Source organism: Schistocerca nitens, chromosome 9, assembly GCF_023898315.1.
Source record: "Schistocerca nitens isolate TAMUIC-IGC-003100 chromosome 9, iqSchNite1.1, whole genome shotgun sequence".
Lineage (NCBI taxonomy): Eukaryota > Metazoa > Arthropoda > Insecta > Orthoptera > Acrididae > Schistocerca > Schistocerca nitens.
Window position 1 is genome coordinate 249,581,669 of NC_064622.1, and position 17,713 is coordinate 249,599,381.

General features: G+C 40.1%; 1 protein-coding gene across 1 annotated transcript in view; it reads left to right on the forward strand.

Moving 5' to 3' along the window:
- LOC126203914 (carboxypeptidase D-like) overlaps positions 1-17,713 on the forward strand; it is a 266,351-nt gene that overhangs the window by 49,052 nt on the left and 199,586 nt on the right. The window contains exon 5 of the mRNA XM_049938305.1: positions 9,740-9,982. Within this exon, the coding sequence (XP_049794262.1) occupies positions 9,740-9,982 (243 nt within the window). The remainder of the gene's footprint in view (positions 1-9,739; positions 9,983-17,713) is intronic.

Consider the following 17,713-nt stretch of genomic DNA (forward strand, 5'->3'; position numbering starts at 1 on the left):
ATGCTTACATAGTATTGAAGACAGCCTTCAAGTCCAGCAAAACCACTGGGCCTCTGACAACCATCCCACAGTTTGCCAACTGTCACATATTGTTGCCAAATGGACAGTTTACAATAGACACCACAAATGGCTTCTACATGTAGGTAATCATGTCAAACATGCACAAAATGACAATTGGGGTGGGACCACTGGCTTTCTCATTCAATGGAAACAGGTGTGGAATGAGAGTAACCAGGAACCCAAACTTTAATGTTGTGAGTGGGGATTACACCGCCTTGATTGTCCTATGCCCACCGAGCTCAGTGTTGGTGAAGTCAGGCACCACTGTGACATAATTGCTCTTTAACTGTCAATGACTTCTACACATTGTGGCTCAGCAGAAGGCAAGGCTGCCTGGCTCACCCCATGGGGCACTGGGGACAGTTTACCATGTAAATCCAACATTGCCATCTGCCAATTGTTGGAAATTACCGTATTTACTCGAATCTAAGCCGCACTCGAATCTAAGCCGCACCTGAAAAATGAGACTCGAAATCAAGGGAAAAAAAATTTTCCCGAATCCAAGCCGCACCTGAAATTCGAGACTCAAAATTCATGGGGAGAGAAAAGTTTTAGGCCGCACCTCCAAATCGAAACAAAGTTGGTCCATTGTAATATGAGACACAATTGAGGTCGAATGAATGACGATACAGCTACAGTAGTTTGGTTCGAGTCGTAAGCTTGGCAGTTAAGCTTTACCGGGTAGCCATTGCTATGCGTCAGGCGCTGCGTCCATATTTATACGGGTACCCTTCCTTTTTCACGTGCTTCGTCTGGTTTGAATTGATTGCTTGTTTTTCTTTGATCGGATAAGTGCCGTTCTCTTTGTTATAGGTGTTTACGTCACTCCGAGCTGCAAATGCATTACAGTACTGTGTCATGCACTGCTTGTCGCATTCTGATAATGAGTGTTTACAACCTGTTGCCACTCGTGGCATGGCTTGCTTTTGTCCTAGCTACCGCCGCTTACAACTATAAAAAAAAGGGAGGAATTGTCTCATTAGCGAAACAATGGCAAGAGACTGCTATTTGTTGCTATTTACACTGCTGCTTTCTTTGATAAAGATCAACAAGAACCAAATAATGGACTGTGTATGATAGAAGATGTTCTGAACGAGAGTGTAGCGGAAGTTTTTCTCCGTTTGAAAATCTTTGCAGGCACCTCTTTAGTATATTACATTCTGCACAGAAATTAGAGTCATCTTAGATTTAAAAATCTAGTCAGTTGCCGTGCTTTGTTTCTGACTGTATCACTATTCAGCATAAGAATAATACGAATATAAACATGACATGATATGTATATTCTTCCACGTTTGCTGTTGTTTCACTCTAGTGTCGTAGTTTATTAGGCAGACAGGATTTAAATGAGATAGCAGCAAACACGAAACAATACATGGCAAAATGTTTATAGTTGTATTATTCTTATGGTGAAGAGAATACTGCATGTGATTCACAATTCATAAAAGTTCCTATTAGCAACCTTCTCTTCTCACAGGTAGGAAAAAATTCAGAACATGGAGTTGGCCATATTGACAAACATCCCAAACAGTCTTGCCAGTCAGATTTTCATAGTACATTGAAATGTTTCTACATTCGAAGATGAACAATACGGAATTTGTATTTACTTCTTTGGATAATGTATGAAAATGAAGTGGTCGAAACTCGGGGCGGAGAAAAAAGCTCGTCTTCCACCTTTCTTTTTAATTTATTTACTGACGCAGAGGTTTTGGCGCCAGTATTTATCTTTGTGCCTGCAAAGCATGCCTGTGTAGCGCTACATATACTCGACGGCAGAAGTTAGTTGTAGCGGCACCTACCAACATTTTTCAGAACTTCTGCTTGCTTTGCACTCGATTCTAAGCCGCAGGCGGTTTTTTGGATTACAAAAACCGGAAAAAAAGTGCGGCTTAGATTCGAGTAAATATGGTACATCCCTTGCCACTGCCGTAAAGTCATATTATTGAGCAATCTTAGTTACATAAGCTAAAGAATGGTCGGACAAGGCCAGGGCCTTAGTTTGGACCTTTGCTTCAAGTGTTAATCAGATAATCATGTTCCTAATTAGCTAGTCTGCATATGAGATAGCACATTGGGGACATTCAAAATGACTTTTGCATGAGAGACATTGTAGGTCAGCAGTCCGTGCTGTATATGACTGCCCAAGATGCTTGCGGTGTTGGTTAAACTGGAATTGTGCTGCTGTCACATGGATTTGGTGATCAAAATACTGTGTGAGCTACTGATGAAGTTCACAAAAGTTAAGTTTCTCATGGTAGATAGAGGGTTTGAAATTAAATGAAACTGTATGACCCAATTATGGATCTACAAGCCAGGAGCTGAACTCTGGAAGATGGAATGAAACTTGAAGTGCGATCAGTATATGAGCGAGCAGAGAGTCTTGTCACTGTGCAGAAGTGAAGTCTGAGATAAAACTAGCACTCGGAATACAAAGCATGACATGAGGTGACAGACTGGTCCATGACAGTTGAAATCAGTATAAGAACAGCTGGAACAAGCCTGTAGCCGCTGACAAGTGTACATATGAGTCAGTGGCTGTGCCCATGCCACACTTCACGTTCACCTTCCATGACAGTGTTCTGTACTATTCTGCTTCGTTAACCATGCTCACCAGCATGCGTCTCATTGTCTGCTGGTGGTGATACTAGTACTAGAATATGCAAGATTTTTCAAAAGAATTTATGTTTTACAAAGTATTATGTTGGTTATTATAGGAATGAATACATTTGATGGTTTACATTCATTGCATTAGATGTCAGTTGTCTTCTGTTTGTTCGTTATCGTCACACGTTCCAAAATGGCTACTCCAAGGCAGAAATCATTTTGTGTGCTTAAGTTTGCAAAGTGTAATTTTGTGATTCAAAAGAGGTTTCAGGTAGAGGTACCATACCTCCAAATAGATAGAACATTCATAGATGATTTCGACAATTTGTAGACACAGGATGCCTATGTAAAGGAAAGAGGCCTGACCACCCCCACATTTCCAACAAAAATGTCACATGAATTGAAACAGCTTCCCAATGTAGCCCCACAAAAGCAACCTGCCATGCCAGTTGCAAGGTACAGCTGCCTACGACAATAACTTGGCATTTTTTGAGACATTGGTTGGCTATAAGTGGTACAATTTACAGCTGTTAGAAGCTCTGTGTCACGGCAACAAATGAAATTGTGTGGCATTTTAAGATGAACACTATTGACATTAAACTTCCTGGCAGATTAAAACTGTGTGCTCGACCGAGACTCGAACTCGGGACCTTTGCCTTTCGCGGGCAAGTGCTCTACCAACTGAGCTACCGAAGCACGACTCAGGCCCGGTACTCACAGCTTTACTTCTGCCAGTACCTCGTCTCCTACCTTCCAAACTTTACAGAAGCTCTCCTGCGAACCATGCAGAACTAGCACTCCTGAAAGAAAGGATATTGCGGAGACATGGCTTAGCCACAGCCTGGGGGATGTTTCCAGAATGAGATTTTCACTCTGCAGCGGAGTGTGCGCTGATATGAAACTTCCTGGCAGATTAAAACTGTGTGCCCGACCGAGACTCGAACTCGGGACCTTTGCCTTTCGCGGGCAAGTGCTCTACCAACTGAGCTACCGAAGCACGACTCAGGCCCGGTACTCACAGCTTTACTTCTGCCAGTACCTCGTCTCCTACCTTCCAAACTTTACAGAAGCTCTTCTGCGAACCATGCAGAACTAGCACTCCTGAAAGAAAGGATATTGCGGAGACATGGCCTAGCCACAGCCTGGGGGATGTTTCCAGAATGAGATTTTCACTCCGCAGCGGAGTGTGCGCTGATATGAAACTTCCTGGCAGATTAAAACTGTGTGCCCGACCGAGACTCGAACTCGGGACCTTTGCCTTTCGCGGGCAAGTGCTCTACCATATCCTTTCTTTCAGGAGTGCTAGTTCTGCATGGTTCGCAGGAGAGCTTCTGTAAAGTTTGGAAGGTAGGAGACGAGGTACTGGCAGAAGTAAAGCTGTGAGTACCGGGCCTGAGTCGTGCTTCGGTAGCTCAGTTGGTAGAGCACTTGCCCGCGAAAGGCAAAGGTCCCGAGTTCGAGTCTCGGTCGGGCACACAGTTTTAATCTGCCAGGAAGTTTCATATCAGCGCACACTCTGCTGCAGAGTGAAAATCTCATTCTGGAAACATCCCCCAGGCTGTGGCTAAGCCATGTCTCCGCAATATCCTTTCTTTCAGGAGTGCTAGTTCTGCATGGTTCGCAGGAGAGCTTCTGTAAAGTTTGGAAGGTAGGAGACGAGGTACTGGCAGAAGTAAAGCTGTGAGTACCGGGCCTGAGTCGTGCTTCAGTAGCTCAGTTGGTAGAGCACTTGCCCGCGAAAGGCAAAGGTCCCGAGTTCGAGTCTCGGTCGGGCACACAGTTTTAATCTGCCAGGAAGTTTCATATCAGCGCACACTCCGCTGCAGAGTGAAAATCTCATTCTGGACTATTGACATTGATAACACTCTCACACAACAAATTGTGTTCAGTGATGAAACAACTTTCCACGTTAGTGGGAAAGTAAATAAACACAGTGTTCGAATTTGGGGCCTACAGAACCTACATACACACACTGAACATGTATGAGACTCACCCAAAGTCAATATGTTTTGGGCAATATCCCACTCATCTATTTACAGCCCATTCTTTTTTAATGGAAACATGGTTAACGGTCAACAGTATTGTGCTATGTTACAACACTGGTTATTTCTGAGGCTGAACGAGGACAACTTCATTTTTCAACAAGATGGGGCACCCCTTCACAGGAGTTGCAAAGTGCATGAATCGGAATGAAACTGTGCCAAGGTGTTGGATCGGGCATCAAACAGCCGGCAACTCAGCAATTCTCAGCTGGCTTCCACAGTCCCTTGATTTGATGCCCTGTGACTTCTTCCTATGAGGTTTCATTAAGGGTAACATTTATGCACAAACACTACCACAGAACCTAGAAAAGTTGAAGAACAGGATCTCTACTGCCATAACATCAGTGATGATGGTCGCGTTTACCTGACTATGGGAGGAATTTAAGTATCAGTGTGATATTGTTTGTGCTTCTGATGGGGGCGTAGTGATCATCTGTTATCTAAACTGAGAGATTTGTTAAAATGTGTCCCAAATTTAATACCTCCCAAAGTCCCACAGTCCGACCACAGAGGAGCATTCCCCTCATAACTCAGTACCATCTGGGACTGGAGCAACTGAATTACATTCTCCGTCAGGGTTTTGATTACCTCTCAGCGTGCCCTGAAATGAGAAATGTCCTACCCACTATCCTTCCCACCCCTCCTACCGTAGTATTCTGCCGTCCACCGAACCTACACAATATACTCATCCATCCTTACACAACCCCTGCTTCCAATCTCTTACCTCATGGCTCATACCCCTGTAATCGACCTAGATGCAAGATCTGTCCCATACATCCTCCTACCACCACCTACTCCAGTCTGGTCACTAACATTGCCTATCACATCAAAGGCAGGGCTACCTGTGAAACCAGTCATGTGATCTACAAGCTAAGCTGCAACCACTGTCCTGTATTCTATGTAGGCATGACAACCAACAAGCTGGCTGTCTGCATGAACGGCCACTGACAAAACTGTGGCCAAAAAACAAGTGGACCACCCAGTAGCTGAACATGCTGCCAAACATGATACCCCTCATCTCAATGACTGCTTCACAGCCTGTGCCATATGGATTCTTCCCACCAACACCAGCTTTTCTGAATTGCACAGGTGGAAACTTTCCCCGCAATACATCCTATGTTCCCGTAACCCTCCTGGCCTCAACCTTCATTAGTCACTGTCCTCTCCCATCCAGCCCCCTCACTGTCCTCTCCCATCCAGCCCCCTCCCTGTTCTCATTCCAGCACTACACAGCCGTCATTTCACCGCCACACCCAGTCTTTTAATTTATTTTATTTTTGTTTTTATTTCTCTCCTTTCCGCTACTAACCTCCTCCCCCCTCCGCACCTTCTCTCCTACCCTCTGTCTAAACTGCAACACTTCACTGTCTGCCACTCCCACCATACTATCCCTCCCCCTCCCCGCCCCAGCCTCCTCCTTACCCCCACCCAGTTTCCACTCCCATCATGCACTGGTGCTGCTGCTCGCAGTGTAGTTTCAGCTCTGCAGATGCGTGTGCAAGTTGCGCTTGCATGAGTGTGTGTGTGTGTGTGTGTGTGTGTGTGTGTGTGTGTGTGTGTGTACTGCTGACAAAGGCCTTAATGGCTGAAAGCTATGATTGTGTGAATATTTTTATTGTGCCTGTCGCGGCTCAGCATCTCCGCTATATGGTGAGTAGCAACTTTCCTCCTCTCGTATTGTTACATTCCCTCCATCGATTTTCCATTGTTATATTCTTGTTGAAACACCCTTGTACGAGGGTGTGCTGAAAAGTAGTGCTTCAGGCTTCTTTTATATGAAAACTCATAAAGCTTTCTAAATAAAACAAATATTATATTAACAGTCTACATCTTTATTCTTCATGTCCATGTATTGATTTCCCAACATAGCCACCATGTTGGCAAACACATTTTTCTCAATGAGAGACTAGTTTGTTGCTTCCATCACCGTAGAATGTTTGGATTTGTTGATGACCACAACCTCGCTCTTGCTTGCACTGCTTCATCACTATCAAAGTGAAGTACTCAAAAATGTTCTTTAAGTTTTGGAAACAGATGAAAATCAGATGGGGGGCCAAGTCGGGACTGTACGGAGGATGATTGATGACAGTGAACACAAGGTGTCAGATTGTTGCAGGTGTCACAGTGCTCATGTATGGTCTAGGAATGACCAGTTGTGTAGTGTAAAAACTGAACTATTACTGTGTACAGACAATGGTAAACAGGCTGTTAGATAGCACAATGACAGTGTGCATGTGAAATAAATGAAGGTTTGGAAATTTTAAAAAAATTCTGAAGTTAAACCTCAAAAATGTTATTGGGACAAATTAACTAAAAGCAACTTAGTAAGAAAATACCAGCAGTTTGCGTATCCACTAAGACACATGCAGGTAATCCCAGCACAAACATATGTACTTAGAAGTACTCCTTTTAAACTGTACTTGCTCTAAGCCAAACTGATACGAATATTGAATAAAGGATACCATGAACTCTATTATCCAACTAATGAAGTCACCAAAGATCACAAGCAGCAAACACTATCGATGTCACCATTGATAAAGAAACACAGAGGAAATCCATAAAATCATACAATGTTTTTATTGTGTGAAGAGTCTGCCTACTGAAAATGAGGAACCGCAGATCTGTCTGCAGAAACCACTTAACCATCCCAAACTCTTCAAGCAAGCATAAAGAAGTAGTGGAAGAGATTGAGAGTCATCACCAATAAATTGACACCTAAACTTTGGTGAAACCTAAATGGGTTCAAGACTTATTTGGAGAAACTAGTAGTTTTCCTTATTCTTGTATGATTTTGTGATGCTGTGATCTTCCACCAAAACTGGAGCTGCTGATATTAAACTTCCTGGCAGATTAAAACTGTGTGCGGACTGAGAAGTGAACTTTGGACCTTTAATCTGCCAGGAAGTTTCATATCAGCACACACTCCTCTGCAGAGTGAAAATCTTATTCTGGTAACATCCACTAGGCTTTGGCTAAGCCATGTTTCCACAATATCCTTTCTTCCATGAGCACTAGTTCTGCAAGGCTTGTAGGAGAGCTTTTGTGAATTTGGAAGGTAGGAGATAAGGTACTGATGGAACTAAAGCTGTGAGGATGGGATATGAGTCGTGCTTGGGTAGCTCAGATGGTAGAGCACTTGCACGCGAAAGGCAAATGTCCCAAGTTCGAGTCTCAGTCTGGCACACAGTTTTAATCTGCCAAGAAGTTTCATATCAGCGCACACTCCGCTGCAGAGTGAAAATCTCATTCTGGAATTCTGACAACGTTCTCCAAGTATCATGAAGATATCAGATGCCTCTTCATTGGAACATGCGTTTCCTGAATGAATAACATAAAAACTGAAGACCCACCCATAGGACACATCCAACAATGCGCCACCAAAAACACTCCTCTTAAATGCGAGTTGTAGCATTATCAGGAGGGAAAATGCAAGTAATGCTATCTAGTATCAACAGTTCCCACTCACTTATGTTGAGTAGCATATCTTTTTTTGGTGATGCATCTGAAACAATGCAGATACAAAGAAAGGTCTCTTTAGGCAAAAAATTTTCAAATGTGATGGTTCTATTCAAAGGTATAAATTTTTTCCCATGACCCTTTTTAAAATTAAGTTCAGTTTGTTTCCTCCATTTTCCAACGATTCAGGCAATGCGAGGTTCGCTATTCTATTTACAGTTTGCCTAAAATGCATTTTGCACTCACTCAACCCCCACTCCCTTCCCAAGAAAAAAAATTGGACTATTTCCGATATGAAAAGCAGAAATAAAAAATAAAAACAAAAGCTACTGCTCTTTTAATTATACTACTTAGCTGTTATTTTTATCTAATATGTCAAATTTAGTGTTTGTTTAACATTACACAAATTGGTATCAGCTGTTTATATACCAGCAGAGTTAAGCCTGTGTAATTTGAACACTAATGTGAACTGGAATTTACATCCTAGATTATTCAATTGTAGTAGGCATGACTAATGCTTGTTTGGAATGTGTGGGAATTTTGAATTTCTTGACTGATTCTACGAGTAACCTGTTAAATTCTTTAGCACCAGTATATAAAATTTCTTTCTGATTCCTAGGCTGGGGTGTGTAGTCTATTTGGAAATTATTTTTACTGCTAGTAATGTTGTTGTGAAGTTGACAGTTCATTCTACATTCACTCATGTTACTAACCACGAATACCATTAGGCAGTAAATACGCCAGTGTGTCAGTGTAAGAATCTTTAGATTCATGTAGAGGCTTCTACAATGTGTTAGGATATAAAATGTACACGCTGACCAAATTACATGCTTCAGTAGAATAAATACTTTTTTGTCCTTTACTGCATTGCTCCAGATTATGCCATAGGACATGACTGAGTAGAGTATGCTTCTATGCTAGCAACCCTGTCTGCAATTCAGCACACTGAGGGAGGTTTCTAAGTGCAAAGTAGATAGATTTGAGCTTGATTTATCAAAATTTCACAGGTTGTGTTTCATTTACATTGCTCCTTGGTGCCTGTAATTTATTGTTATTTGTCTTACAGTTGCATAGTATGATTTTTTGAGAGGTTAAGGGTAAGCTGTTTGCAGAGAACAAGTTGTAATTATGGTATACTATTCTGTATTTGTGTCTGGCATGGATGTGTTTCCTTCACTTGTGTCATCCACAAACATAACAGTTTTTGACATGTCCCCTTTGTGTCTGGTAACTCATTTATATGTATCTGGAACAGGAGTGTGGTAAGCACTCAGCATTGCAGGCCACCATATTTAATGTTTCCCCATTCTAAATTTAGTTTTATTTTTTTAATATAATTTATTGTAATCAGCCTCCAAAGATAACAGATGCCGTTAGTTCTCTATTAACAGAAAAACTATTAGATACAGAAACATTGTTTACATAATATAGAATGAAGTGATATTGTAATATTAACCAAAATATCAAATGAAGTACTTATTTCAAAGTTTAAATTGCCAGCAATCATGGTAAATCTAATACTTATGCCTAAGGCCTTTATTTTATTTTTATTAATCCTATTATTGTGATTATTGTTACAGGACTTGTTTTGAATGACCATGGTGATCCCATTGAGGCTGCACGAGTATCAGTAGAAGGCATAGCACATGACATAGTGACAAGTAAACATGGTGAGTTCTGGCGGTTACTGTTACCTGGAACATATACTGTAAATGTATCATCCCCGGGCTACACTTCATCTCAGGGGCAGAGTGTAGTTGTTCCAGAGAATGGAACAATAATCATGAACTTCACCCTGCAGCGTCTACCTCGTAATGCTTCTGGTAAGTGAAGTTATAACCATTATGTTTGAAGTGATACAGGTATTTGTTATTTAAGGAGTGTCTGTTGTGTTTGCATATATCTACCATAGAATTTGAACACCAATGTTCTCCATTCCATTGTATTGCATTTTGTTTCTAACAACCATATTCATTGTTCTGGAAAATTTTAATCTCAGCCAAATTATTTGCAGAATTTGACTTTTCTGTTTTCTTCTGTAGTCTTTCACTTTGAAAAATTCACTTCCATCACTAGATTTTATGCTTACAATAAGAGATTGAGAGATATGTGAAACTATTTGTGAAGATGGGTTTCATTAGATGCTTAAATATGAAATTTGGGCTTGTATGTGTCATTTTATTGAAGGACATGATTTGTTAAACCGTTTGGAGAAAATGTGTGTAATGGCCTCATTAGCTGTTTTAGAAAATTATACAGTGAAAGGAAATTATTTTATGACATCTGTTTGAAGAGTACATAAATAAAAAAAGCTAAGGGAATATTTTAGGCTGTTTTGATTAGAAACTAAAAGACAAAAAGTACTTGATTTGAGAGCTTGTGATTAAAACATTTTATTGTGGTGGTGGTGACTGGTGGTCAGGGTGTGTTCTTGATTCTTGTTGCTGTTAATATGATGATTACCTTTAACTTCATTTGAGCTTTAATTTTTAACAGTTCATTTCTGATTTTAGATTTAGTTTCTTATTGACTGTATAATCTCTGAATTACATGGTTTACAATTTTTTTCATGTGATATTTGTAGAGGTTAGAAAGTTGTAACTAATGCACTTCTGCATCCATTCTTACTTACCTTCTTGTATGTTAAATGGTATATGGCTAGTGCTGATCTGGGTGTTTTTTTAACATGGTAATTGGTCACTGTGTAGAATTCCACCCATGTATGATTTTGTTATTAGCGGCAGTGATTCCTCTTGTTGTTATGTCCTACTGTTGTATGTTGCATTATTCAACCACATAGAACTTACATATATTGACATTACAAACTTATCTCAGTTAACAGACAAGTTGCAGGTGGATATTGTATATACTCTTTAACAATATGAGTTGTTGTTGTTGTGGTCTTCAGTCCTGAGACTGGTTTGATGCAGCTCTCCATGCTACTCTATCCTGTGCAAGATTCTTAATCTCCCAGTACCTACTGCAACCTACATCCTTCTGAACCTTCTTGGTGTATTCATCTCTTGGTCTCCCTCTACAATGTTTACCCTCGACGCTGCCCTCCAATACTAAATTGGTGATCCCTTGATGCCTCAGAACATGTCCTACCAACCGATTCTAGTCAAGTTGTGCCACAAGCTCCTCTTCTCCCCAATTCTATTCTATACCTCCTCATTAGTTATGTGATCTACCCATCTAATCTTCAGCATTCTTCTGTAGCACCACATTTTGCAAACTTCTATTCTCTTCTTGACTAAACTATTTATCGTCCATGTTTCACTTCCATACATGGCTACACTCCATACAAATACTTTCAGAAACGACTTCCATCACTAGATTTTATGCTTACAATAAGAGATTGAGAGATATGTGAAACTATTTGTGAAGATGGGTTTCATTAGATGTTTAAATATGAAATTTGGGCTTGTATGTGTCATTTTATTGATGTTAACAAATTGATGGTATATGAGTATTGCTCTCAAATGACAGCTACTTTGTATTGATGGCAACCGAGATATATGTGAAAGATGGCTTTGTATTATGGAATCAGCATAAGTCCTAAGTAGTATCACTCTTTGCACACAAACAGCAAGCGAAATGGTGCCGTGGTTTCACTAGACTCATATTTGGGACCACGGTGGCTGAAATCCCCTTCTGGCCAACCAGACTTAGATTTTCCATAGTTCCTGTAAATAACATAAGACGAATGCCAGGATGCTTCCGTTGAAAGGCCATGACCAGTTTCCTTCCTTATCGTTATCCAATCTGCACTTGTGAGCCTTCGCTAATGATCTCCTCATTGTCAGGAATTTAAACCTTAATCTTTCCTTTTTTCCTTCCTTTTCCTGCACAAACTTTTTGTTTATGAATCTTGTATAATAGCTGCACATGACACTTAATACTTGCATGCACTGCATACAACTTAGTTATTTTATCTGGTAAGCAATGTCCATTAAATGTAGCCATAGGGAAAATTTGACAGCTTTTAAGTCTCGGGATAAAGGTGGGAACTCAGTAGTATTTCATTGACTTATCAATAATTTGTAAATTCATTCTGACATATTCTTATGTCTCAATTGTATTCTAATGGACTGCTGTCTCGTTATAAATAAGCACTCCATATCATACAAATATAAACATGCCTTATTTAACAGGTATATTCATCATCCATGTCATATCAATATAGAGAAAACAGGTTATTAGCTAGTCAACCTACCAAATTTTTGGACAATAAATTGCATCATACATTGATATTTCACTAAAATGGCAGCTTCCAAACAAATGAGAAGAATTTTCTGGGGTGTACCACTTGCAGGCATGACTTTTCAGATTATCATCCAATCTGAATTGTATACTTAAAAGAAAATAACCTCCTCTACAAAGGGCTTGTTTCAAAGTATTCACAATTTTAAGCTTACTGACCCATGTCATTCTAATTCATTTTGTCCACCAGTTTTGAATATACATCTTCCACTTTTAATGTTACAAAATTTCTTATAAAGCTTAAACTGCTTTTGCTGGGACATTGCCCCTATGAATTTTTGTTGTGGATGTGTAGATTGCTATAAAATTTATGTCTCAGAAGCTAGATTTAGTGTTACCTGTTCTCACCAAATTGAGCAACTGGATCCGTTAGTGACACTATATCAAACTCACTTAAGAGTTATTAAAATAATAGTAAAAGTATGAATAAAATATATATGACATATATGACTGTGACCACCAATATGCATTCTTATGTGTTTTGTTGTCAAGCAACTGCCTGCAAACTTAGAAGCTGTTCCTTTCTTCATCTGCAAACATGCACAGTAGACAGCACTTTTCAGTAAACCAGAGTTCTGAGTATGGTTTAATGCACTGAACTGTGTATGGCATGTGCCTTCTTCAGTTCATGTTAGTAGTGACACTATTTTCCACTGGAGAAAGAACTACTTCTAAATTGACCAGCAGGTTTATGACATAATTACAGGGAAGAATGCATGCTGTGTGCTACAGAAACATTTATTATTATTATTAAAGTGGAGGAAGTTTTACTATTTAGGAAGCGTAAGTTCTTATAGTAATAGATGCATTTCATTAGAAAGTAGATGGTCGATGTTGTCGTTATCATCTTCACTCAGAAGGTTGGTTTGATGCAGCTCCCCACACTACTCTGTCCTGTAAAGTCCTCTTCATCTCTGCAGGAAACAGATAATTTTTGCTAAACTGATATTCCAGTACAAGAGAATTCTCTTAATAATGTGTGTATCAATATAGGAACGGGATTTGCTAAATTTTTTGTCCAGAGCACTCTGCTCTATGAAAGGCACTTTGCTCTATGAAAGTGAGAGTTGCACAGTAAGTAAAAAGAAAGATGAATTGCAGCTATAAGCAACAGAAATCTTTAAGGCAAGAGAAAAATGGCATTAGGAGTCATAAATTAAGTTTGTTTATTTATGTAGTGTTCAGTACTATACATGAAATACTGTCAAGAACACACAAAAAATACATAAAGCGATACAAATACAGGTAACATTAAAAACTTTTATATTCTAATGCCCAGTCTCCTTATTCAGTCATGGCTTGGTGCTGTGGCTATGAAAAAAGTCATTTGGGTCAACAAGGTAATCTCTCAGTTTATGCTCCTCGAGGTCCGCAGCTCGTGGTCTAGTGGCTAGCGTTGCTACCTCTGGATCACGGAGTCCTGGGTTCGATTCCCGGCCGGGTTGGGGAGTTTCTCTGCCCGAGGACTTGGTGTTTGTGTTGTCCTCACCATTTCATCATCATCCTCATCATTGATGTCAGTGGCTAGATTGGACTGTGTACGGGTGCTGATGACCCGCTCCTTGACAATGTGCTGGATGGTCTCATTTGGTGTTCCATAGTCACAGCTTGGGGCGGGCTACTTACCCCATTTGTGCAGGTTGTGTACACACTCCATGTGCTGTTTGGATGTGATTTATATTCTTTCTCTCGTGCTGCGGGAGTTTAAAGACCTTGAATCTCTGTAGAGGGTCAATAAGATATCACACTTCAGGTGGAGTATTTGTAGTCCAGATTTCATGCCAGTGGTGAATTGCTATCGGCAAGCTGCTTGGGCCAGTTGCAGAGACGTGTTTCTGGACTGAAGTCAGTGTGTTCTCAAATTAGAAATATCTTCATGGATGGGGGGAAGTTGAAGATTATTCATTATTTTGCTTCTTGTGTTCTTAACAGAGGAGGAGCTATGTGGCCTAGTGTTGGAAGCCAGCGCAAGGAAGTAGTTCTTAAACAACCAGTAATAATTCCCATGGTTGTATTGAGCTGAGTGTCTATTTTATTTATGTGAGGAATGTTTGCCGGCCGCTGTGGCCGAGTGGCTCTAGGCACTTCAGTCCAGAAACACGAGGCTGCTATGGTCGCAGGTTCGAATCCTGCCTTGGGCATGGATTTGTGTGAGGTCATTAGGTTGGTTAGGATTACGTAGTTCTAAGTCTAGGGGACTGCTGGCCTCAGATGTTAAGTTCCATAGTGCTTAGAGCCATTTGAACCATTTTGAGGAATGTTCAGCCCTACCAGAGAACAATATTCAGCCATAGATAACATTAAACTGAGCACCTAAGTTCAAAGTGTACGTGCTGTTGCCCCCCCAGCTAGTACTGCAGAGTTTCTGGATAAGGGTGTTTTGTGTTCTTAATTTCCTAAAAGTTTCTTCTAGATGCTTCCTGAAAGACAGTGTCCTATCAAGAGTCATTCCAAGAAAATTTGGGTGCCTCTGGAATGGAAGCACTATGTTTTTCATATGGACCTCTAGTTTATAACTTTCTGTGTTGTTGTTTGAGTGGAAACTGCTGACTTTGGTTTTAGAGAGCTTGGGTATGAATCTGCAAATGCTGAGATTAAGTTTTTTTTAAGACCATCATTTAGAGTGCATTCTGCACTTCTGAAATCTTTGTACTGAACTGCAGGTGCTAGATCGTCATCATATGCTAACTTAATTGTACTGGTTTCGGGTATATCATAAATATAAAGGTTTTGAAGTACAGGGGATAATACTGACCCCTGAGATATTCCATTATTTAATTTCCCTTCTTTGCTTCTGAAATTACCCTGCACTGCCTGTAAGTACCTGTCTGAGAGCTAGTCTCAATATGGTTTGGTAGGAGAATCAGCTTATATAAGAGCTAATGAAAAAGAGCAACACCTCAAGGAAATAGAAAGTAGGAAGATTAAACTTCTTGGTCACATAATGATACATAACTTATGGACCCATAAATGTTTTGAAGACAAAATACTAGGTAAAAAAGGCACAGTTAGAACCAGGAAACAACTTTTCAAATCGTTGAAGATAACACTCGGAAAACTTTAACTCCATAATAAGCCCTAAAGGTTACTTTCTGCTGACCAGGCACCATATTATCTGCCAACATCATTGTAAGGTGCCATATGGAGGGCATGTGGTCAACACACTGCTCTCCAACTCATTGTCAGCTTTCCAACCTTGGTGCAGCTATTTTCCATTTGCGTAGCCTTTACTTGGCCTTAGAGCGCTGAGTGCATCATTTTTCAGTCCTCCTACCAAGGACAAAACCCTTTAAGTACTGGGAATCAAATGCCTTTTTTCTCCACAAAATGACCACTCATCTGTAGAGGGATGATGGCATTGTGATACCAAAGCTAAAAATGAAAAGTGAAACAAGAACCCAAACTTAGTTGCTGCAGCAACAAGGCTCAGCTTTTGTTATTATCATTATAAATTTTTTCCAGAAATTGTCACCATGAATCTCAGTAGCTCATCCCTTGCAGTATCTTTTGGCTTAAAAGTTCTGCCTGATGAGAGACAAGTGAATGGTATTGTAAGAGATGATAGTAATATTAAGTACAAGTGTTAATGTCAATTTTTTTCCAGAAACCATTATGTGTTATTTTGCTATAGATTTTTTAAGTCTTAAATGTGAGGGATATATGTGGCACTTTATTACTTCTTTTTATCTTCAGTAGTGTAATAGAGGCACAGTCTTGACACTTAGCTCAATATGATGAATTGCAGATGTTGCCTCGAGTGGAATGAGTATGGGTGCTTTGGCGGTGCTTGTGGGCCTATCATTGGCATTCGCAGCTGCAGCTGACAACTTGCAAACATCGTGAAATACTAACCATCCTATCGACAGCTTAGATGCTTTGCTCATTAAAAAAGACGTATGTGCAGCTGCTACTGACTTTAAGACTACCTGTCCAGATTCTTCCTTTTTATGAAGCTATATTTTTGGAGTAATAGTATTGAGTAGGCTATAAGGCACATATGAAATTTTTGTGTGACACATATTTGCCATATTGATTTTTATTGAGAGGGGGATGGGAGTATTGCTAAATATCAACTGAAGGGCACAAATTTGTAAAAACTGTGGTGTGTTTACTTTGAGTGATTTATGAGTACAAAATAATGGCTGATGTTCATTTTGCTTTTTGAGAAAAATGCCCAAGAACTGAAATAACACTAATATTAGAGGCATTATTTTACATTAGGCTATTTTATTGTCGTATATATTAAATGGGTAAAAATATTAGTGTCTCAGTCAGAAACAAATCTTGTTTGGCATACTTTATAGTACAAATCTTAAGAATGGTGTCATCTACGGCATATACTATTCTTAGAAAAAGGACAAATAAAAATGCTGGTTAATAAGGTCACCATATCCACTGAGGTGACAAAACTCATGGGGCACCCCCCAGTATTGTGTCGGACCTCATTTTGCCTAGTGTAGTACTGCAACTTGACGTGGCACAGACTCAAAAGTCACTGGAAGTCCCCTGCCAAAATATTGAGTCACACTGCCCCTATAGCTGTCCATAATAGTGAAAGTCTTGCTGGTGCAGGATTTTGTGCATGAACTGACCTTTCGATTATGTCCCATAAATGTTTGATGGGTTTAATGTTGGACGATCTGAGTAGCCAAATCATTAGTTTGAATTATCTGGAATGTTCTTTGAACCAATCGTGAACAGTTGTGGCTCAGTGACATGGTGCATTGTCATCCATAAAAATTCCATCATTGTTTGGGAACATGAAGTCCATGAATGGCTGCAAGTTGTCTCCAAGTGGCCAAACATAACCATTTCTAGTCAGTGATCAGTTCAGTTGGACCAGAGGACGTAGTCCATTCCGTGTAAACACATGCAACATCATTATGGGGCTTCCATCAGCTTGTGAAGTGTCTTGTTGACACCTTGGCTCCATGGCGTCATGAGGTCTGCGCCACACTCGAACCCTACCATCAGCTCTTACCAATTTAAATTGAGGCGCATTTGACCAGGCCATGGTATTCCAATCATTGACTGTCCAACCAATATGGTTACAAGCTATAGGCAAAGCAAAAGCACTCGCATTGTTCTGCTGTCACAATCCATTAACATCAAATTTTACTGCTCTGTCCTAATGGATATGTTCATTGTACATTTCAGATTCCTCCAATTATTTAACATATTGTTACTTTTCTGTTAGCACTGATAACTGTAAGCAAACACAACTGCTCTTGGTCATTAAGTGAAGGCCGTTAGCAAATGCATTGTATGTGGTGAGAGGTAATGCCTTAAAA